This window comes from Talpa europaea (genome assembly GCF_964194135.1).
Source record: "Talpa europaea genome assembly, chromosome: 11".
Lineage (NCBI taxonomy): Eukaryota > Metazoa > Chordata > Mammalia > Eulipotyphla > Talpidae > Talpa > Talpa europaea.
The window spans coordinates 33,544,391-33,568,745 of NC_140078.1; the positions used below are offsets into that span (position 1 = coordinate 33,544,391).

The window sequence follows — 24,355 nt, forward strand, 5'->3', positions numbered from 1 at the left end:
ACAAGGACTAGATAAGATGCTATAGTGATGGCCTCAGGCTATCAGAAGGCAGCCTCAGAGTCCAAGAGGCTTAGGGTAAGGCAAGGTTTGGCAGTCTTTTTCTGTAATATTTCTATTTTAAAATTTGTGTTTTCTCTCACAACTACTTAAATCAACTACTGTAGTCCAAAAGTAGTCGTAGGCTATTTGTAAACAAATGGATATGGCTATGTTCCAATAAATCTTTATTTGCAAAAACACATGGAGGGCCAGATCTGGCTTGTGAGCCATAGTCTATGACTCTTGCCATAGTTAATCTAAGAAAGTGGAGGGTACAAAAGAAGAGGTGAGAGAGCACCCACACCATGGGGCAACATGCTTAACCGTTCACATTCATTCCTCCATTTTATCGTCACAGCAACCAAGTCATTATAGTTTTAGACCTGCATCTTAAAAATGTCTGCATAAAGGCAGTCCTCAGATATAACAAGCCAGAAAATTTCTTGAAAATAAATAAGTCACCTCCCCCTTCTTAGCCTACTGTGGGAAAAGTGCCCAGCACAAACAATGGCCAAAACCATAATTATTTAAGTTCCTTCCTAAGGGTTAGTCTAGTCTTGCCTTCTGGCTTGCATTCAGATATTTGGAAAGAAAACCTTAGAATTATTATGTACCAGAGTTTTTTTTTTCCCTCTGCACTCAACTATTCTATGAGAAAGAGAAAAGAAGCCATTATCAGAAGTTTCTTTCTGAAATAACTTTCAGGGAGGTCAGTTTGGATTCTGTCCAATCTTCTCGCTTTCTTCGTGATGGTGCAATGATAATTCAGGTTCTTAATGATGACTCTGAATCAGCCTGATCCTGAATCATCAATGATTAAATTACATTCAGCTTTATAGATAGTATTTTCTAATGCAGAAGTTTTAGAAGAATTCAAAACCAAACAAGCATCTGACTTAGACTAAGATGACCAAAGTAATAAATTTACAGAGACACCACTTCCGTTCAATATCTATGTTAATGCCTATTTTAGGAAATTCTGGTATAATTCAAGGCCAACTTAATTTATTCTTGAACACAAATAATTTTATGGAAGACAACATAGTAATTTGAATTAACAAATGCTTCACTTTTGGCTATAAAAGAATAAACAAAACCCTTGAAAAGATTGCTCACTGTTCTTTCTTGCTATAAACCATTTGACTTTTAGCCAGAAAAGATGCAGCCAAATAAGCACAACTGTTTGCCTTCCTTAGAACTCAGTGTAGACTGTTACCCAAAGTATTAAACATTCATCATCAAACTAAATGTAAAGGCAACAAAATAATCAGAGTTCCTAAGTTATTGTCCATTTTAACAGTCACAAGTGAATTTGAGCACAGAAAATACCTCGTCATTTTTCTTGTTATAAAGTGGTCTCACAGTTCTGTGTATTTTCAGCTGCAAATTCTGCTGTTAGAACTTTTCAATTTCTCCCTCTAGCCACCCCGCCTCAGAGCAACTCAGTTTCTGCAGAATTAGCAATTAGAGTCAAAAGTCATCAGTCCAGGGCACAGGGGATAATAATGAGCCAGAAAAGTGAGAAAGGGTGGGAAGCTTATGAAACTGGTCAATTGCTCAGGCAACAATACAAGGTTCAGAAAATTCTGGTTTTATTTTTCTCTAGTTGAGTTTGATTTCTATCTGCCAGCCTAACAATAAAAACTTGACCTTAGTCAACTCAGGTTTTCCACCTCTCTCCAGAATTGTCCCCAAGTTTCAGAAGATTAACACAGCACTAAAGAGAGGGGGACAGGGGTTCTGATGTTCCTATCTCATCATTTGTCCATCTTGGGTTTTACTGCTATGTCCCTGTTCCTGCTGCCCTTGCTTGTCAGTTTATGCAGATGCTGCCTGTACTCTGGATCCTCATTGTCTGAACCCCAGAAGTTTCTAGACCAGATTCTCACTGAACTCCACCTCCCAGAATATTCTGCTGCTCCCTGGCTCACAGAGCCACTTCTGATGTGTGGTTCCATGTCCCTATCCTAGATTGAGTCTGAGATCCCTCTGAGGTTGCATATTCCAACATACCCCCATCACACTGCAGGAACACAACTCAGAAGGAACACTCAAAGCCTCCATGCAGGGCCTGCAATGGCTGCTCATGCTGGATTGTCTATCCAACTCGTTTTAGGCCAGGGAATTCTAAACTCTTCCTGAAGAAACAAACCAGGCTTGGCAAACAGGCTTCCAAATTTATTGCTGAAGTTTCAACCTCAGCTTTGAAATGCAGAAGAACTATTAGATTGTGTTTCTCTTTATACTCCTACCAACTCTAAGAATACGCTCATCTCTGAAAAATTCATGGAAGTTAGGGGTAACTGAACATACTTCAGGAAGACTAATAAAATACTTTTTCAAAATAGTATCCCTCAAAATAACTGAGATCCAAATATCTCAAGAAAATTCAAGGAATAGAAAACATGCCAAATCTGGAAGGGTCTCTTAGAGACAGCTATTAGAGATCAGATAGAGAATGAAAATATTTTGGGATCTAAGTGGAGAAGGAGACACAGAATTGGCCTTGCCAATGATTAATGCCAGTGGAGACATTGGCATTAATGCCCTCTCTAAAAACCAGGTGTCAAAGGAAAACCCAGAATCTGGAGTAAAGAATAGTTGTGTTTGACATCCAGGATACAATGACTGGCCCAAATTTTTAATAGAGGGGAGTGTGTGAAGACTTGTTTTTCAATGTATATTAAGTTTCTGTTATGTAAATAGATAAGTTCTAGAACTCCTTTACTCAACACAGTCAACAATTGTGTGTATGCACTTTAAAATATGTTTAAAAGATAGATTTCTTGTTAAATGTTCTTCTCAAAGAGTTGGGTCCAAACTGAAAAATTTTGGAAGTGATAGTGTATACCATGGTGGTGGTGGGGGTGGTGGTGATGACATCATGGGTGTATGCTCATGTCCAAACTCAATTTATGTACATCATGTGTGTGAGATTGCTTGTACATCAAGTATACCTCAGTAAAACTAAAAAATTTTGAAACAAATTTTAGGGTGACTTCTGCCCCAAGCATATTTATTTAAATAAATTATTATCACAATTCTGGTCATTGGTGGCTGGAAGTCCTTTGTTATCAATCAAATGGAATTACAAATTAATGAAATGAGTCTATTTGCTTGTAAACATTACACCACTAATACATTAGGCTTGCAAAGTGAAGTGAGTCACAAACTAAAGTGGTTTACCTGATAAAAAACTCAATTCCTGAAAATGGCTAGACTCAAGGAGTCAAGAATGCCCAAACTGGAATATACATCTAAGTCAGCATTTCTTAGCCTTATGTGTGCCAAGAACCAGGAAACCTCTGGGGGCCTATACTGCAGACTTTAAGAACAAAGGAGAGAAGAATGGGGGAGGAGAGAAGAGTTCCCCAGAGCCCAGCACCCAAGTGCAAGCAGAGAAGGCAGTGGGGAAGGAATGCATTAGTCACTAAGTGGGGGTTGATCATCCTCCATGATAGATCAAAATAAAAGACCAACCAACTAAAGACATAAATGGAAAATTTGAAATTTTAAATCATGTAATTACAATTTAAGTAAATAAGTAATTGATTCTTACGTGACTCTTAATGGAAAAAAATGGAGGTGTTGTACTGCATAGAATTTAAACTTCTAACTGTATGATATAGGTTTCAAGAGCACTTCCAGTTTGCAATCATAAAATTATTTTGATGTTTATAGATGTTGATTGGTGTTTGTTCCCCCAATTGAGCTATAAGTTACACAAGGGTAGAGATGTCTCCCGTTGTATTTCCTAACTTGGCAAAGTCTCTGGCAAGTATTGGATGATATTCATTAAGTGAATAAATGAGGTCAATTTTGTGGACATTAGGTGCTTGGGCAGTGGCTTGACACCCATAGTGTATATATGCATATTGCAGCAAGGAGCTGGGGGTAAGCCTTCTGCCTAAAACACAAGGGGTCTAGAGACCCCCTCCCCTGTGGCATGAAATCTAGAACATTCTGACTACTAGTGCAAGGAAGTCAACAGAGACCCTGGATTCCAGGTGAACCCCATTTGCCCACAGGGAGAACTCAATTTTAAAAGGAAGCCATCAAGGAGAGTGTAGGGCTCAAATTTTACTAAGTCCTTAACAATCTGAAATAAGATGAGCAAAGGAAGCCCAGAAACGAGGATGTAGAGAGGAAAGAAAACTCCCAAGACACGCTGAGGCCCTGTCACAGATTTGCCAGGGCTGGTCTAAAATGGCACAGCATTTCACAGAGGAACTGTAAACACAAACAGGCACACCTCAAAGTCCCAAAGCATTTTTCTCCTGCCTGGACCTCTGACTTTCTCAGCTAACAAGACACCTTGTGTTTTTCAGAATGCCGAAGCAAGTTATGACTTCAGCAGCAACGACCCCTACCCTTATCCCCGCTACACGGACGACTGGTTTAACAGGTACACAGGGTCTTCAGAGGTGTCTTTGACTTTAGATTTGGTGTATTTTATTTTGCTTTGCTTTCTTTATAAGGATGGCACATCACCTGCCAAATTACTCCTTGCTTCACCAAATTGTATTGTGATTTTTGCTGAGTGACTATGTTCTCTAAATTCTTGTTTTTTTCTTAATAGTACCATGCTCCTCTAAAACTGCCTTTTGACTACTTTGTTCCACTTGGAAATAATTCCAAGTAGGAATTATTTGCTACTATATTAAAGATAAAAGAAAATAGAAATAATAAGAAAGACTTTCCCAACCTATCGCAAGGTGATTTAAAACACACTGATTTTACTTTGTTGAAATTATTGCAGAAAATTATTTTACACCATGGATCTGAGTTTGTATGTGTTTGAAAAGTTTCCTGCCATGACCTTATAAAGTTCATATAGTCCCTTTCAACAAGACAAGTGTAAATGTAAGTGTAATTGTAAATTGGCAAGAGCATTGTTGAGATATTGTTTGGCATCTTACTAGGTAAAACTACCCAATGGTTCTTACAAAGATATTACTTTTCTCTGGCCTATTTTACTGCTATACATATAAATGCAATCTTTTTTTCTCCAAGTAAGATATTTTCTAAGAGGTTGCTTGCATATATGAAATGTATAAAAATAAAAATGTGAAGACTGCTCAATCGGAAATCAACCAGGCTTTAAATCTAGTGCTTCTGTATTATTGAAGCTCTTGGGTGAAGTTCATGAGAACATATGGACTTCAGTTAAAGGCATAAGTGGTATAATTAATGGTATAAATTTATACTGTATGTAGAGCACCTAACTCACTTCTTTTACTTCTTGTGGTAGAAAAGAAAATGTCATTCTCCTTATCAATGATAAGAAAACAGACTCAGAAAGGCTGAGCGACTTCCCCAGTCAAACAACCATTAGCATACATCATATCAACTCTTTGAACCCAAGTTACATAAATCTCCAAACCCAAAAGGTGTCATTCTTTCACCAGCATCACTTTTAGTGTAAAAAGACAGGCAGTAAGATGGCCAAGAGGGCTGTCCCCCAGTAGATCACGGAGTATAGACTCTGCCCCTCAGTTGGCAAGTTGACCTGAGGCTGTCTGGAGGGGAGACAGGGCACACTGATTGGGGGTCTTGACAATTATAGAAAAAGAATAAAGAAGAAAATACAATTCAAATTAATGCCATTTTGAAAAGATCATTGCTGGTGTCACAATCCTCTGACAACTTCATCTGCAGTTTTAAAATGATCATGCAGTGTTTGAAAGTGTGTCTTTAAGGGCTGAGGATATATTTAAAAGACTTTTTGACATGAAGTGTCTCTTAATCCCATGACTCACAACCCCATATCTTAGCATACTCTTAGTAAATAAGCCATTTTCAGACATAGCATATGAAGTTACCGAATAGATGTCACTAAGCCAAAGTAAGACATATTTGGGAAAGACAGTCTGGAACTCTCTGTAGAGAAGGACTAGGAGCATGTGCTGGCTTCCACGTGACAGGTACAACCATCCTCATAACATATTGGGCAGAACCAACATGTGTGCTGGCTACTGCTTTCTCTCTGCAGCTAATAAGTATACTAAATTAATATTTGATGGGTTGACCCAGGCACAAAAATATACACAACAGTATCATTTCTCTCCCCCCATTTTCTAAATGCAAACATAACCTGCCCCAAGCAAGTCTCTTGTGTGATGTGTTTTAATCATATTCTTTTAAAAAAATATGAAGATGTCTTCTTTCTTAAATATCTTCTTTTGCAAACTTATACATGGAAGTGCAATTTTAAACTGACTAAAATAACCTAGCTAGAACTAATTAGTGCTTAGTGCAATGAAATTCTTTATTGTCAGCAATAAAAATCCCCAAATGTCCAATTGCCTGAGACACAGTCCCAGTGAGTCAGGCAGGCATAATCCTAGGCTCTTAGGAAGCCAATGACTCAAGACACAGTGTCCATTTGGACCAGAAATAAATGGGGCTTTTCCCAATTATCAGGTCATTGTCAGAGATCCTAACCCAAAATGACTTGTTTTAACAAAGAGTGGATGGTACCACTATTCAAATTGTGGCCTCAAAAAGCAAATACTATTATTATGAGGGAAAGTGAGTCAAAGTTCAAACCTACAACACCTGAACACTCTGTAGTTGAAAAGGCTAGGTCTGTCCTGGAGATATTTCTTGTTTGGCACAAGGAGAATTTGAATAAAGCATCTTTCCCATGATTGTAGGATGTACCTATAAAAATTCTCCCTGAGATGAAACATTATACCTATTATTTATTTCAGTATTGCTTAGGGATTGGAGCAGGAGGGGAAGAATAAGCTATAGAGGAAATAAGATTAGTTCTTTGTAAGTTCCTCATGTTAAAGCTGGGTGATGTATTTTACTCTACTTGTGTGTATTTGATATTTCCATAATATGAAGTAAATTTTTTAAAGCATGGGGCATAAAAAGAGGCAATAACTGTTCCATTTTGGTGTGCAAGTTTCAAAGGAGAAAGCAGCAGCTATCCAAAAATCTGGAGATAACCATAGCCAGGGCTAAAATAACACAAGGAGAGCTAATGTCTGTTAAGAATTTACTATGTTTAAGGCACTGTTTAATGTGCTTCTACATATACTAATGCTATTAATTCTCATAAGAACCCTCTGAAATAAGTATTGTCAGTATCGTTGTGATCATCCCCTCTGGGCACAGCGAAAGTGGTGAAGACAGGGTTTGACACCAATAAAGGCCCCCCCTATAAGAAAGATGTGCTAGAGAGTGTGGAGAAACGTGAAACTATCTCTGACTGGGGAGCTGAGACTTCTTGAACTAGTAGCATTTGGCTGAGGATTCGAGCGAAAGTAATAGGTCAGGTACACAGGGAGAGGATGTGAGTGTATGACAGGGTAAGGATACCATTTAGGCAAGGAAGGGAAGAAAAGGGGACATGACATGTTCCCAAGGTGACTGGCTAACTGGTCTGGGAGCTAGAGACTGGTGAAGGGGGCAGCCTTCTAATAAGGTTTCAAAGGAAGGGTGGGTGGATAGGAAAGTTTGAACAATTTGCAAGAAGAAAGAAGAGATTTTGTGACTGGGTCAGAAGCTGGGCCAGAGCATACAGGATGACTGTTCTTCCACTGCAGTCAAGGAGAGCAGCTTGCTTGAGACCCTGGGACCCTGGAGACCTGCACTGGAATTGGGCCAGAGCAGAATTTGCTGCCAATTTAGCATGAGCCTCTGGCCAGCTGTACTGCCTCCAGGGATTGTCTGCAGTTCTTCAGATGTTCTCTTGTGGGCATGGGCACTAAATCCGATGCCCATCTCTATTCAGCTGTCCTAGAGAGCTTGAGAAATGTTCATTTCAGCACACACCGAAACTCCAGTAAAAGGCTGACGGATGCTGACCAGCCCCAGGCTCGCTGCTATTGATATTCCAGCCACACTGCCTGCCACAAAGCCAGTTAGAACTCAGAAGCAATTGCTGCTCAGAAAAAGGCAGCAGCTCTTCATCACAGGGTTCTCATTGCCATGGAAAGTAGAAAATAAAATGCACTACAAGGAGCAGACTCCAGCAAACAAGGAAAATGTCCCCCTTGACTCAGAAACCAAGTTCAATAGCTGTGTGTCTTTTCCAGGCTGTCCTGACACTTTCAACCATCCATACCCTCTGTACTTATTTGTTAACTTGTTCTTCTTCAAACATACATTTCTTTAAGAATATATTTAAAACTCCCAGTTAAGTACTCTTAATGAGAGCAAACTTCATACATATGCAGAACTGCTTTTAGGCATACGTATATTAGAATTTCTTGCCCTGTGCTTGATTTGATTTTGTGGAATTGTTCCTTTTCATGCAGAGCAAATGTATTTATTCTACTGTGAACCATTTAATAATTACATGCAGTATCTGAGCTCCAGGGATATATTTGAAACAGTTGAAGAATTTGCAAACGGACTGTAATTTCCTCCTAGCTTACAGAGAAATACAGATGGCCAAGCAAAGTAATAATGGCAATAGCAATAATAATCCAAATTGTGGGAAAAAAAACAGACAATAACACACGTCTAATGAGCATTAATAATGTGCACACCAGATATAACAGATTTGCGGTGGGGTATCAGGATCAAGCAGCACATTTTTTCCCTGTTGGCATTCAATAACTATTGATTGGCTGGTTGATGGATAGGTGGCGTGCCTTCTCAGCCCTGCTAAGATGTTGAGGGGCTTGACATCTGTCCATTTCAGAGCTGTCTGTTTCTCCAAGGTTTGCAGCGCACACTTTGTCAATAATCTTTCAGTCTTGCTTGGTTTTAGGTCAATGTTTGGCGATGCATTGCAGATCTGTATTCCATTACTGTGCTGCTGTCCATAAAAATCTTTCTTGCGTAGCATTTCTTTGACAGCCATTCACCACTGAAATGTCATCCCTGCCGTCGGCAATATTTATGGAATATCACAGGAGCAGCACACTCTATCTATTAAGCCCTAAAGAGTAAGAGATTCTGGATTAGATGCAGTTCCAAAAAGTTTACTATAAATTTAGGAAGAGAGAAGACATTTATTATTCAAGCAACTAAGAAAGGGAGGGAGGAGAATAAATGGATGGCAAAGAACATTTATCTCTATGTGAGCTCATTTGATTGATAACATCAGTTAAGCCTTCAGATAAGAAAGATATCCACTAATTAACTTTTTTCTTATTAAAAGTCATACTTCATTTTGCAGAGAACTGTGCGACAGGTCAAAGAGGAACAAGTGAGGGAAATGGCTGTCTCTGGTTGGCTGTTTGCACACTGATGAAAACTGATCCTTTACCCTGGTGACACTTAATGGTTTAGAAATAGACGAACATCTTTCCCTTATATCTTCATGGACTCATTCTGAAATCACCTCCTGGATAATAAAATTTAAACTATTTTCAAAGACCTACTCCAACTTTTCCATTCATGTGAGCTCTGAGACTGCCTCATAAGATGATAATCCTCCAAGGTAGCCATTGCCGTTAACCCTCTACCCAAACCAGAGACCAGTGAAATCAGCTGAGTTTAATTTTGTGAGCTATTCTGAGCCAGTGGAGAACTATCACAAAGGGTGTTTTTTTTTTTTCTAATTCTCTACCTGAGTTAGACAAGAACATTATTTAAATTTTTTGTTCAGCTAAAAGAAATTGCTGTATCACTGATTTGGGAATAACAGAGAGATTATATAGATTGTAAAATAAATATCTCTGAATTGGTAGAATTATACTTTGGAAACTAATAACATGCATATATTATAGGGGGATTTTATGATCCTCAGGTGACAGTAATTCTTTTCTTAACAGAGAAAAATGCAGCAAATAATGATGGACAAAAGCAGGGTTGTGATAATTGCCTGGAATGTAATAAGAGATCCCTGAATTAGTTTCCCCTCTGTTTAGTGGAACTAAAGCTCCACCTTAAAGCTCTGTAAGAGGGACTCGTGACATGTATACAAAGTACTCTGTACAGAGCATGACATATGGCAGGCACTCCCTAAATGGCAGCAAATATCATTGAAATTCAGGGAGGGATCTGTACAGTAGCTAAGTCCAAGGGAAAAAGGACTATTTACGCCAAAAGCATACGTGGACAGCCTGGTCACCCAGCCATCTTTCTTTGACTTCCATTCTCTCATCTAAAATGAAACAGCAGTCAGATCAAAGCTGAACTTTCTGGCAAGAGTCTGGTGTCTCTGTTTCAGCATTGCTCATTGAAAGAAGAGTTGTATCCAAAGAGAGCTTGCATGTGTGAGACAGGTTTATCTATTGGGAAAACTGAGAAGCCCTGCTTCTAATCTCAGAAAGATGGAGTCTCTTCACTTCTTCAGAAAGCACAGGATGCTGGCCCGAAGACCCAAGAGCATCTTTGCACATTCTCACCTGTCTAAACAAGCAGCCTCTTAAGACCCTAAAGTCCCAGCTTATACAACTTATTGATCATTAGCCAGTAAGCATGATTGAAACCAACGGAGACATTGGACAGTCTCTGCATTTCAACTCCCACATATCTAACATTGTAGCATTTTCTCCAAAGATATGATTGAAATGTAGCTGGCTACTATGGAACTTTGATTGTCTAACAGTCTGTAGACATAGGGAGACTAGGAACAAGAGAGACAGGAGCACAGAGACAGCTTCAAGTCCACAAACCTAGCCAAGCTGCCCATTGACTGGTTCAACAAATCTGTCTTATCCTCAGTATCTCTACGGATCCAGAGCCCCTCCCCCCCAAAACACTAGCATAATACATGTGAGCGTGGGATATAGAACCAAGGACTCAGTTAAAACCACCATTGGACCAATTGCTAAGAAAGGAGAACAAAGAGAAAGAGGAGAAAACACTCTCTCAAAATTAACTTGCAAACCTAATTTCCAAATTATCTGAACTAACACATCCAACAAAATTAAAATATCAGGACATGTATTTATACAAGTGGAAGTAATTTTATTATGAAGATGTTTTGTTTGTAATATTGGATAGGTTTTTTAAGTATACAGCATTTGACATCTCTATATATTATATTATGATCACCATCAAAAGTCTAGTTTCCTTCCTCCACCATGGCTTCTTTTACCCAATTTCCCACTCCATGTAATCAGGTGAAATTAATTTTATGGAAAGTCTTAAGAAAGATCTTAAGTTATGTTTACCTTGCTCAGGGTGATAATGCACAGCTAATACCCATTTTAAAAGAAAAAATAAATAATATGGGAAATTAAAGTAAACATAAGCATGGATATGAAAAGAAACCAATTGCAATTGAAAAATATAGCCTCTGGTATAAAATCTGAATCAGTGAGATAACATCTACCCTGGGTGCAGCTGAAGAAATAATTACTGAATTGAAGATAACAATGTCTGTTTATGAAAAACCTATAGCAAACATTATTCTTAGTGCAGAAACTGCTGGTATTCTCTTTAATGCTGGGAAAAAATAAGGATGCTGCCTCTCTTTCACTGAACACTCTGCCATGATTCAGAACCAATGAAATGATTTCAAATCTAAGATATGTGATGACATCAAAGGGAAAATACAAAACTAGAAAAGACATTAAAAAGTCCTAAATGAATGAAGTGACATTCTGAGTTCAGGGGAAGGAAAATGGAATAGAAAAATGATAAGTTAATCCATTAAACTTAGTGTAGTGGTCACCTCTGAGAGAAACAAAGAGAGAAATGGACTCAGGAGTGGGCCTCCCTGGTGGCACAAGGGGTTAAGACGCAACATGTGAAGCTATCCGCAGCCTCTGCAGCACGGAGTTCCATCTCTGGCCAGGGAACTACCCACATGGTGCAGCAGACCTCTCCTGACTCGTCTGCTGCTCCCCTCAGCAGTGTATTTCAGTCGATCTGCCTGTTCTATTCCCCACTCTGTCTCTGGTGAATCCTCTCACCCCCCACACCTCTGGCCTGTACCCCAGTTCTTGTATGCATAAATAAATAAATCTTTAAAAAGAAAAAAAAGAAATGGACTCAGGAAAACTTCAGCTCTATCCATAAAGACGTACTTCTTTTAAAAATCTATCCCCTTGGAATGCACTCTCATAATTACAGGCTCCTTTGCTCACAAGTGTATTAGGAAGCTGTGGTCATGCAGAGAACTGGATACTTTGCTTGGCTCAGGAAGGTGGTTATGAGACTGAGGCAACTTGACTGCTTATTTGCTCTGTCCTTTAATTTTATGAAGTGAGGAGTCTCCATGACAAACAGGGTAAATATTCTTTACCTGCTGTTTGACTCCCTCGAGGCTTATGCTGTAGAATTAAAAATCATATGGGCTATAAATAGCATGAAAGTGAGTATATGATCCAAAGAGATTTTATTGTACCCTCATGGATAAATTGAAGCGATCGTAACCGAACCCAATAAAGTGCTCAATATATAGGCCTTGTTCAATACACCACCTACCTAAATGTCCCTGGAACCAGTTTTCACTACACTCTGCCACTGTCTTCATGTCCACCCTTAGCGTCGCAGCAGTGGCTTCTTCTAGCTCGATCCCCCTAAAAACAAACCACCATTTTGTTAATTATGTTATATGCAATCATGGTGGTATGATTTTTTTAGGATACTATACAATTTTAAAGATATATATTAAATAATTTTAGGTAAAAGTTGTATATCAAGTACAAAACTTTATTTGTATTAACTTGAATAAAAACCAAATGTCTAACAGTAGAGGACTCACTGATTAAAACAGAGTATCTAGCATACCCACACATACAAAAAAGTCTCAAGTATGGACAAACGTGAGGCTTTCATACACGAAGGTAGTCACCATACAAGAGTCATCATGTTATTCAATGCAATTGACTATGGTTTTTAAATATTTTATAATTTTAAATTTTTTAAAGATTTATTTATTCATGCATCCAAGAGCTGGAGTACAGGCCAGCGGTGCGGGGGGTGAGAGGAATCACCAGAGACAGAGTGGGAAGCAGAACAGGCAGACTGACAGAAATACACTGCTGAGGGGAGCAGCAGGTAAGGCAGGAGAGGTCTGCTGTGCCATGTGGGTCAGCTCCTTGGCTGGCCAGGGATCAAACTCGTGCTGCAGTGGCTGCGGATAGCTTCATAGTACTGCGTCTTCACCCCTTGTGCCACCAGGGAGGCCCTAATTTCAAATTTTTAATAAAAATTATACACCTGAACCAAAATGAAAATACCAAAGTATCAGCTGGGCTCCATGCCATTAACAGAAACCCTTCCACACACCAGCCTCAAAGTGTGAATTAAACCCACAAATACCCAAAGTCCAGCCTATGCACTGGCAAACCTGGGGAAGGGCAGGGAATGGTTGGCCAGACAAGACAGTCTTGTGTCTCTGCTCTTCAAGGACACTTTGTTCATATCCTTGTCACCCAGACATCTCTGTGGTGTCTGTGGCATCCTCATATTGACTTATTTCACTATTTGAATTTCTCCTCCCAGAAAAGATATCAAGTAGCATCTAGTTACGTGATAGAATTATGTAACAAGAATAAAGTTAAGGTTATTTATTTACTGTGCCTGGTGGCACAACCTGTGAAGCTGTCCGCAGCCTCTGCAGCACACGTTCGATCCCCGGCTGGCCAGGGAGCTGACCCACATGTGCAGCAGACCTCTCCAGCCTCACCTGCTGCTCCCCTCAGCAATGTATTTCAGTCAATCTGCCTATTCTGTTCCCCACTCTGTCTCTGGTGAATCCTCTCACCCCACGCACCTCTGGCCTGTAACCCAGTTCTTGCATGCATAAATAATCTCTTTTTTAAAAAAGAATAAAGTTAAAGTGCGCTAGGTCAGATTATTCCATCAGCTATAACAAATACATCCCAAAATCTTAGTGGCCAAACACAATACAAGTTTGCTTTTCATTCATCTCCTAGTCCCTCCACGTGTTCCTAGTGGAAAAGCTCTCCTCCAAGCAGCAATTCAGGGCTATGTTTCCTTCCATCTTAAATAAGGTTTCCAAAGTTGCTGTGCTGATCTGCACCAAAGTATATGAGGGGAAAGAGCATGGACAACCTCTCATCTGGAGGTTTTTGGGGTTTTTTGTGTGTGTGCAAGCTGCTGACAGTAGCTTTATTCATAACAGCTCAAAATTGGAAATAACATAAATGACCATCAATGGGAAAATGGAAAACAAATTGTGTTATCACGCAATAGTTTACTATTCATCAGTAGTTTTTTGAGTCAGGCCTAAAAGCAGCGCACACCCTGTTTGTCCATGTAACATGAGCCTAAGTGGAGCTCAGCAAGAAGAAAAGATAAGCGTGGTGCTCAGTTAGAATTTTCTGCCACCAACAAAAATCTTGTTGCAAAGGAAGAGATAATGTTGTACCAGAAAAACTAGACCAGTAGTAGTAATAAATGACTAAGCTAAAGAACTGGAGAAAAAATGGTTAAATTACACAATTACTGTTTTGTTTTGGTCAGAGTTCTCCAAAGAAACAGAATCAATAGGATAACTGCAGGTGGAGAGAAAGAAATGTATTATAAGAAATTAGTTCATAGACTATGAAGGCTTCAGGTCCAAAATACGTAGAGTGGGATGCCAGGTAGGAGACCCAGGACACCTAGTGTCCCAGGTTGTGTCTAAAGGCAATCTGCCGCAGAACCAGGAAGAGCCAGTGTTACAGATGAAGTTCAAGGGGAGTCTTGAGAATTTCCTCTTCCTCAAAAAGGTCAGTCTTTGGGGGCCTCCACAGTGGCGCAGCGGTTGAGCGCTGGGTTGCGAAGCTGCCCTCAAACTCTGAAGCGCCGGTTCAATCCCCGGCCACCGGGTGAGGGTCCCACGTGGCGCTCAGACCTCTCCTGCCGCCCACTACTCCCCTCAGCAGTGTACTTTGTCTGTCTGCCTGTTCTGCTCTCCACTCTGGCTCTGGTGAATTCTCTCACCCTCCCGCGCTTCTGACTGTACCCAGTGCTTGTATAAATAAATAAATAAATAAATCTTTAAAAAAAAAAAAAAAGTAAATCTTTGGTTCTATAAAGGTCTTCAACTGATCAGATGAGGCCCACCCACATAATGGAGGACAATTTGTTTTACTCATAGTCCATTGGTTTAAATGTTAATCTCACCCAAAACACCCTCACAGAAACACCCAGAAACAATGTTTGACTAAATATCTGAACACCCCATGGCTCAGTCAAGTTGACACATAAAATTAATCATATTTTTTCTGATAATCAGTGTATATATAGTTAAGAGCAAGGGTTTGGAAGCAGTAGGCCTGAGTCTGAATCCTGTTCTGCTCCTAATTAAGAAATAACTTAATATCACCATGCCTCAACTTCCCCTTTTCAAAATAAGGATACTAGTAGTTTGTGGTAAGGATTAAGGGAATGCATGGGGCACTCTCAGCAGTGTCCTAAGAGTTGTGGAGCTCTTTTTCCCAGTAGATCTTACACTCAGGCTTGAATGGAGTACATATGGGAGTGCATGCTTTGGGCTGAAAAGGGCAAAAGGATGACCAAATCATTCTTGTGAAAAGCGAACAATGTGGTAAGAAGGGGTGTGCCTATGCTCTCGTTGAAGACCCCTAGTATTGTGGGGAGTCTCAGGTTTTCACTTGGACAGTTCATGGATGCCCAATACAATCACCATAGTTCAGACTTGAACCCTAATCCCCACAGTTAACCATGGAGTGCCCCTCCTATCTTGCTTGTTCATTGTATCAGTTATCTATTGCTTAATAGTACACAACCAAACATCCCCAAACTTAGCAATATAGAACAGCAAGCATTGATTACAGCTCATTTATAGGACAGTTCCGTTGATCTGGCCCAGGCTCTGCTTTATGACTGGGCTCTCCAGTGCACCCATGTTCAGCTGGAAGAAGACTGGAGCTCCCTGTTATAAGATGGCCTCACTCACATGTCTAGAGGGTGGGAGGCTGTCAGTTGGGTGACAGGTGTGATGGGTTGTATGTTTTTCCTCATTTAATAGGCTACCCCTGGCTTGCCCATGTGGCACATAAACATGGTGTCAAGAGAAAGAAGAGATGCCACAAGTCCTCTTGAGGACCCAGCTCATCATTTCTACCACAGTCATTCCATCAAATCAAGCCGGAAGGCCAGCCAGAAGCAGGGGAGGGGGAAAGGCACTTCACCACTTCAAGGAAGGAGCAAGAAAAATCACACTTTAAGGGCATGGACCCAAGAGAGCAGTGGACTGGGGACATGTTGGCCACAAAATATACCCCTGAGCCCTGTCACTTGCCTCTCTTTGACCTTCATTAGAAAGTAGCTAGTTAAGTAGTCTTTATCTGCTCCTCAACCCTATAGTCATTTTCACTTCTGAGAGGTATATGGGTTATTCTAGAGGCAAGGAACTACAAAGCATTTTCAAGAAAGCGACCAAATGAAATGGACTTAGAAAAAGATTTTCCTAATGTTCAAGGGAGCATGCATGTTTGCCAGAGACCATCAGGAGGGCAGGAGAGAGGGGACGGCACTCAAGGCAGTGGGAACAGAGCATACAAAGGCCCAGGGGTGTGAAAAGATGTGGTGTCATGAACAATTATAGGGCACCTCCACTCATTGCTTATAATTAATTAGTGTCGCCTAATTTAGCAATGAAAAGTTTCTTCCCAAATGTTCCTCCAGAGAGTCCAGGACATTCATCTCCCTACTTAAAGGCCAAAATTAAGGCCATGGAGACACTATTCAAAGGCTTTCAGAAAGGAGATCTTGACAGGGCTACTATTAAATCTGTGCTTCATCAAATTAGACATGGCACTGATTTTTAAACTTTCATTTAAATTTTTGTTTAGTAAGAACCAAATAGCAAGGCAAGTCAAATTTAATCAATATCCACTGAAGTTTCATTTTAACATATATATGCATATATATACTTTATATATGTGTATATATGCATATGTGTGTCTATATACAAAGTATATTATGTACTTTATGTGTATAAAATACTTTATAGAGTATTTTGCTAATTTACTATATTTACTACTATTCTAAAAGTATATACATTTTATATAAGTATATATTTACATATATAATATATGGATATGTAATATAAAAATATAGAAGTGGATGAGTAAAAGCATAACAGTAGCTATAAGTAGAAGTACATATTTAAATATATACATTTAAAGTATATTTCAAAATAAAACTTGTATATATTTCATTATATATGGATAACATACATATAAGCACTTCCATGTTGTTTTTCAGAATTTTATTTTGCATTTTCTTCAGTACTTGGAAGAGGAAGGTAGTCCTGAAGGCCATACCCGTAATACACTCTCCCACCAAGTGAAAGCATAATTTAGCACCTTATCGAAAATCTCAGATGTGATTGGTGGTTTGCTCAGAACTATAGTTGCATAGATCATTTACCACAGGGCACTTCTTCAGTAACTACCAAGTTTACTTGGACATAATATACAGATTTCATCTTGTTCCAAAGGGAATCTGGAGCCCAGGAGATACATAGCCTTAAAGGAGGCAGGAGTTACATTTTCCCATATAGAGAATAAAAATATACTGTTTGTATACATGTACTTTTTTAAATCCTTGGATGTGATGTTTGAAGGGCTGGCACAACAGATTTTCTTGTCCCTGAGGGGAGATCCCAAACAGGACATTACGACTCAATACCGTAAAAATCAAAACTCCCTGGGACTGTGTGGCTGGTGATCCCCTCAGCCCCATAACTTTCTGTACACCAGCCTGAACAGAGCCAGAGCGGGCAAGTCAGCCCTCAGCCGTGTCCCTTTGGCAGGCCATGCTCTCGTTTCTTCCAGCACATTTGGTAATGTGACCTGTGTAATCTCGTAGCTGCTTCCCGGACCATTAAAATAGACTTTTGAGGGTTGGAGCCAATACTTACAGATGACTTCTAGCATGGAATCTCCCACTTCTGGAATGCTGTTTGAGGTTAAAATATATCATGCTTATTAACTGCTTTGATTCTCTTGAATCTATCTATCTCTGGTTAACAAACTATCCTAAAACTTAGTGGTTCCAGAAAAAATGAGCATTTATTAGCTTGCAGTCCTGTAACCTGGGCAGGGGAGTCTGTCTCTGTGCTTATGCTACTGACAGAGGGAAGGGGGTGGAGGAGCAAGGATGGGAAGTCTTGGCTAGGCCTGGAGGGAGGTGGCTCCCTTTCACATTGCCCCACCCCACCCCCAGATGTTGGGGGTCTCAATAGAGGTTTCAGGTCTCTCTCTCCATAGTCTTGTGCATTCTTGAGCCAGTCCCTCTGATTGGAGCCTAGCACTAGTGGATGAAACTGAAAGCTGCCAAACCTCTAAGAAGTGGGGTATCATCTTTCTAGTGTCATTTTGGAGAGGTGAGGGGTTCAGAGAATAGGGTCCTGCGTTACCTCTGAAAAAATTTCACCACCGTTCCCCTTTCAGCGGGACACGTTGAGTATCCCCATGAGTATCCCCATGAGACTTTTGGTTATATCCAAAAAGAGGTTCATTATATTAAAAAAGGAAAGAAGCAGCAGCTTGCACAGAAACAAGCAGGCAGGAAGAGCTGCTGCTGCTACTGCTTTGCAAAGGGAAAAGGTTTGTGAAAAGAAACACCTGCACTGTCACAGGAGAGCAGGAGAGCTGCCTCTTGCCAGTGCAGAAATTGCACTGATACGTGTTCTTCTTTTGGGGGAGGTGTTCATTCCTTGTGGCATAGTTATTTGTTGTTAAATTAATAACTTCTAGGGAGTTACTAGGTTGATTTATAAGGACCAGTGATTGTAATGGCCTCCATTTCCATATCCCCACCTATGGCCTGCAACTCCAGATAATTCCTGTAGCAGTCTGATACTCACTGCCTTAGGATTTTTTTATTTCTATAGCTGGTTTAACAACCATGTTAATCATTTCTGCCCCCCATGTCCAGTTTCTTGTCTTCTGACACCTCCATCCTAAATTTTCTACTCAGCCTCTACCACTTCCACTGCATTCTATGGGTCAAGGCAAGTCACCAGCCCAGTCAATTCCAGGGGAAAGAATCCTTTGGAATCCTTTGGTATAAGGGAAAAGTGAGCAAGCAGAAGGGAAAAAAATTAATGGAATTACAATATCTGTGCAGAGAACATTCTAGAACAGGAACCCTAGGAAGTCTTTGCTGGGAATTGCAGTACAATTCTGGGAAAGATTACCTAATGAGTGCCTGGGGTTCTTCATCTCCTCAGTCTTAAAGGTTCTGTGGGCCCCTTGGAAGTATATGCAAATTGTTCCCAGTGTATGCTTTTTTATTCTGGAAGAAGGTGGGAATCTATACCATTCAAAACATCCTCAAAGGAGGCTATGTTCCCAAAAACGGTTAAGTAGCCCTCATCCCATAACTGATAGTGGCTTTACTAACACCCTATTGATGAGCCAGCCTGGAAATAAGCCCAGCACACAATTCTATGCTTCGAAAAAATGAGAGCTGTTCCAACAAGTTCTGCCTCTGATTATGTTTCATTCTCTCCAGAAAGCTCTAAAGTGTGGTTTCTGCAGGAAGGAACTTCAATTTTTAAGGTAAAGATCAAATATCAAGGTTAAACATGTTCTGAGAAACCTCTTTGTGGTGGAGACAAGCCAAGATCAAGACAACAACAGAAAGAAGAGAAGGAGATTTGGGGACATACAATGGAAATCAGGTGGCCCATGAACTGGCTCTGGGGCAGCTGCACCATAGAAAAGCTCTAAAATGCTTCCAGTGGATGGAATTTAAGGAAACACCTAAAAAGTCTTTTGACCCTGAATCTGTCTTATATTTCTCTCTGCAGCCACGGGACCCGCTGTGCAGGAGAAGTTTCTGCTGCAGCCAACAACAACATCTGTGGGGTGGGAGTGGCTTACAACTCCAAGGTCGCAGGTATGTTGTGGGTCAGTGCTGCACAGCAGGTGCCTACGGGGCAGCCAGCCCCAGAGCCCTCATACTGGGTATCCAGGCTGGCCAGGGCCCCACAGAAATTCCCAGTGGAGCAGAACTTAAATTAGTAGATTTAGGAAAAGTGAAAACTTTTTTTGAAAGTATCAATGGTGTGGGCCTCCCTGGTGGTGCAGCGGTTGAGCGCTGGGTTGCGAAGCTGCCCGCAGCCTCCACGGCGCCGGTTCGATCCCTGGCTGCTCCCTGGCCACCAGAGGAGGGTCCCACATGGTGCGCAGACCTCTCCTGCCGCCCGCTGCTCCCCTCAGCAGTGTACTTCGGTCCTTCTGCCTGCTCTGCTCCCCGCTCTGGCTCTGGTGAATTCTCTCACCCTCCCGTGCTTCTGACTATACCCAGTGCTTGTATAAACAAAACAAACAAACAAATAAATAAAATATTAAAAAAAAAAAAAGTATCATTGGTGTCTCAAGACGCCAGAGGATCCTTGGTGTCTGGCAAAAACAAATTTCAGGAAGCATCAGAATAAGCCAGCAAATATGTTTATTAGAAATCAACAGGCCAGAACACTGTAAGAGGCTGTTTCAGAAAGCTGGAGAGCAAGCAGCAAGGAGGCCATGAAGTAGTGTTACCAGGCAGAATGAGGGCCACCCCCTGGATTCCCAAACTGTTATAGGACAGGGAGAGGGGCAGCCCAAACCCCGCAAACCTGCCTATTCTACATGGGTTCTGCCATCCGCCGCATCAACACAAAACATAGGAGACTTTAATGGGAAGGAACTTTAATAAAACTAGGAAACAATACAGGTAAGGCAAAGAGTCTAGTTTCTAAATGAAGCATCCAGAGTTACCCGTCCCCTCGTGGGTAAAAGTCCATCCAAATGGGATTGGCCCAGAGCAAAGCCCCAAAGCCTGCCACAAGTCTAAAGCATCTTCCAGTGGGGACCCACAGAAAAGGGTCACAAACAACTGGACAAGCCTGGAAGGAAAAGAGCAAAATCAACATCAAGATAAAAGCTGCCATGGTCACCTCCCCACGGGTCTCACCCACATCTGTGTCACCCAGTCCATGACCAAAAGACAAGCGCAGTTTCTTCACGTGTCTCTAGGCTCCATGCGCCTCCTCCAGGTCTCCTTGCTCCATCCTGCTTCCTTCCTCAGTCTCCTCTGCAGCTTCTTCTCTCCCTGCTCAGCTCCACCCTCCCTTGGGTGGGGCAGAGAACCTCCCCCTTTCCTGGGGACCACCCTGTTGCAAAACCTGCATGCTATAAATGTGTTCTGCCATCCACTGCATAAAGACAAAACATACTCTAGTGCACAAGACCTTCGACAGAAAAGAACTTTAATACAATTAGTTGTAATGGAGAGAAGAGAAAGAATATAGTTAAAATAGTTTCCAATTAAACACCGAAAGTTACCCATCCCCTCATGGGTAAATGCCCATGCCAAACAGGGTTTGCCCAAAGCAGGGCCACAGGTCTAAGGCACCTTCTGGTGGGGACCCATAGATAAGGGACAGAAGGGGCCAGGCAAGTCTAGAAGGAAAAGAACAAAATCAAAATACAAGCCAAGATAAAGACTGCCATAGTCAGCCTCCCCACGGGTCTCTCACCCACTTTCTGTTTCTTTCAAGTGTCTCCTTCCATGTCTCCCAAGTCCCTGGTGCAATTCCCAGGCAAGCACAGCTCCTTCTTCACACGTCTCTTTGCTCGACATGCCTCCTCCAGGTCTTTTGAAACTGAATCTAACCTGTCCTCTAGGTCTTCTTCCAAGCCTCCTTCTTCTTCCTAAGTCCTTCTGCTAGTCTCCTCTATCTTCTCTCTGCTCAGCTCCACCCTTCCTTCTGTGGATATCAGTCTGTTACAGTGGTAAGGTTATTTTAAGGACTTTTTTCTTTTGGGCGTGGAGGGGTCCCTCTTAATCATGCATACCCTGCTCCCATTGTCTCAACTCCTGGATTAATTGGAACTAGCCCTCACTCCTTGTTTTCAAGTCAGGGGAAACTGTAGTTGAAAGACTCTTCACAGGCCTCCCAGACCTGCCAAGCCTTATCTGAAAAAAAGTGAGAGACTCAGCGGGCCTGTGGGTTGACAGGAATGCAGCTGCGCTCCTCTGGGGGAGAGTGTGAGGGCCCTTTTCTATCCCCAGCAATATCACTAAACATTTAAATTCTTTGCTTGAGGGTAATAGAGAGAAAAGGGCACAGATAGTTAGCCATAGCTCAATGAATTTTTGCAAACTGATCGTATCCAGGAACCATCAAGAAAGAAAACATGGGCCTCCCTGGTGGTGCAGGGGTTAAAGTCTCAATGCTATCAAGCTATAGCCAGTCATTGCAGCATGAGTTCGATCCCTGCTAGGGAGCTACCCACATGGTACAACAGACCTCTCCTGTCTTGCCCACTGTTCCCCTCAGCAGTTTATTTCAGTAGCTCTCCCTGTTCTGCTCCCCACTCTGTCTCTGGTGAAACCTCTCGCACCCCCCCACCCCGTAACCTAATTCTTGTATGCATAAACAAATAAAAAAAGAAAGAAAATATTACCATCCCCCCGCAAAGCTCTTCTCATACCCCCTCTCAGTTACTACCCAGACACGAGAATAACCACCATCCTGACTTCTAACAGCAAAAAGTGATTATTGCCGATTTTAAACTTTATATAAATGGATCTGTACAGTCTGTACTCTTTTGTGTCAACATCAATTAGCATTTTAATGATATTCAAATAAAGACTGTACAATATAAGGAGGTGTGTACAAATTATCGAAAACATATTCAGAGCTGCTCAGAACATTTTAGAGTTTTTATATTGTGTGTGTGGTTTTTTGTGCACAATGCAGCTCATAATTAGGAAAAGTAGTCTACCTAGAACATTATTATTATGTTCCATAGGGAGGATATTTAACTCATTTCTCTTTCTGGAGGTTTTAGAAAGGAGAGTAGCGGGTCCCTGGAAATTTAGAAATCTACTCCTCCCTCAGAAAATAGAGGGAATAAGAGAAAAAGAGGAGGGGTTCATACACTTTCAACAGGAGAACTGAGCTGCTTCTGGCTCATTCCACATTTTGCATCAAATTCTTTCTTAATTTATTCAGGCTGAGTCACCCAACCTTGTTTTTCTTTTTTTTACAATTGTCTTGATATTTTTTTCCTGGCTATTTAATGGAACCATAAACATACTTTGTGCTGACACTTGCATTTCCAGAGACCTAAATAAAGCAAAAGCAACTCATACAAACCTGCCATTAACCTCTCTCAACACTGTTTGCTAAGAGGCTTGCCTGTGCTGCCTGGGTACTGAATTTCACAAAAGAATAAATACATCTGGAGCTTCTGAAATGTAAATAGAGACACTTTGCCCCTGGAGTTTCAGCTCTCTTTACTTTGTGTGCATCCAAAATCTAGAAGCCATTATGAGCTCAAGGGAGAGTCTCATCAAGTTAATATTTCAGCAGCCAGGTTCATACCTCGGGTGGTATCAGACACAAGGTGGGGTCTCTATTCACAGAACAGAACTGAACCATTCAAACCTGGATTTCACATTCACAGTGATTTTCTCAAAATGGATTTGAAGATTCTGCATGCCAAAGTAACTATTTTTTTCCAGCAGGGATTCTTAGGACTATTGCCTGTGAAAATTAAGTGTTAGGAGTTTCTCGTGGTTTTCCAGAGGCCCACTGGGGGCCTTTCACCCTCTTCTGTATTTTTCTCTCTTATTAGTTGCACTCTGAAAATATCTGAGCTGCTCATCAAATATAATTAATTCTCCTGCTCTCTTTATTTGGAATCTTTAAAAGTGAAACCAGAGAAAACTTTTGGCTGCAAAGGAGTTTACTGGGAAGATGATCCTGGGAAGCCAGAGGAAGGGAAAGAGGAAGAAAGATACAAAGAGAGGGAAGACACAACGTGTGTGCAGATGAGATGGTGTTCTCACAGGGCTGAGGGACTATAGGGACTCCCCTGAGAATTTCACCCTGTCCCCCCATGGCAAGGAAGCTGGGGAGCTGATACACCAACTCCCATCCCTCATTAGTGGGGAGTGACTCCTGGGCCAAGAGCTGTCCAACCTGTCAGACTCTAGGGTTGAGCAGATCACTGAGGCAAAACACACCACCCCCCACCCCCAAGGACTGTCACCCAGCAAGGTTAGCCTCAATGACCCCAGATCCCAAAAGTCAGTGAATGTAGCCTGATACCTCAAAGACACAACCCTTTTGCTTTGTGAAATCCTGGCAACAACACTTCAAGATTCCAGAAACTAAAACTAGCACCAGTGGGAAGTATGTCCGACCACACAAAGATTCTGAGCCAAGGAGTTTCCTTTCTCCAGTTTCTGCTCCCTTAACACTGGTTTTGCTCCTCTGTAGCCATTCCTCTTGGTTCTAAGTATTCAAGGGACAAGAAGCTTTAGTCACGGTCTTGAGTCTTCAGTCCCCAGCTTTCAGCTTCCCCAGCGGGGCAAAAGGAATTCTTCATGAGGAATTCCTGGGGAGTTATACAAGAACTGCCTTTTTTAAAAGCAAACTTTCAGGTGCCTCAACCTCACACATTTAGGGGAA

At 41.2% G+C, this 24,355-nt stretch overlaps 1 protein-coding gene across 2 annotated transcripts in view; it reads left to right on the forward strand.

The window, feature by feature from the left end:
• The window catches only part of PCSK2 (proprotein convertase subtilisin/kexin type 2), a gene marked incomplete at its 3' end in the record, with an annotated part of 260,772 nt that overhangs the window by 199,983 nt on the left and 36,434 nt on the right, over nucleotides 1-24,355 (forward strand). For both annotated transcript variants that reach the window (XM_084248159.1, XM_084248160.1), the window contains 2 exons: nucleotides 4,368-4,444; nucleotides 19,697-19,785. In XM_084248159.1, the coding sequence (XP_084104285.1) occupies nucleotides 4,368-4,444; nucleotides 19,697-19,785 (166 nt within the window). The remainder of the gene's footprint in view (nucleotides 1-4,367; nucleotides 4,445-19,696; nucleotides 19,786-24,355) is intronic.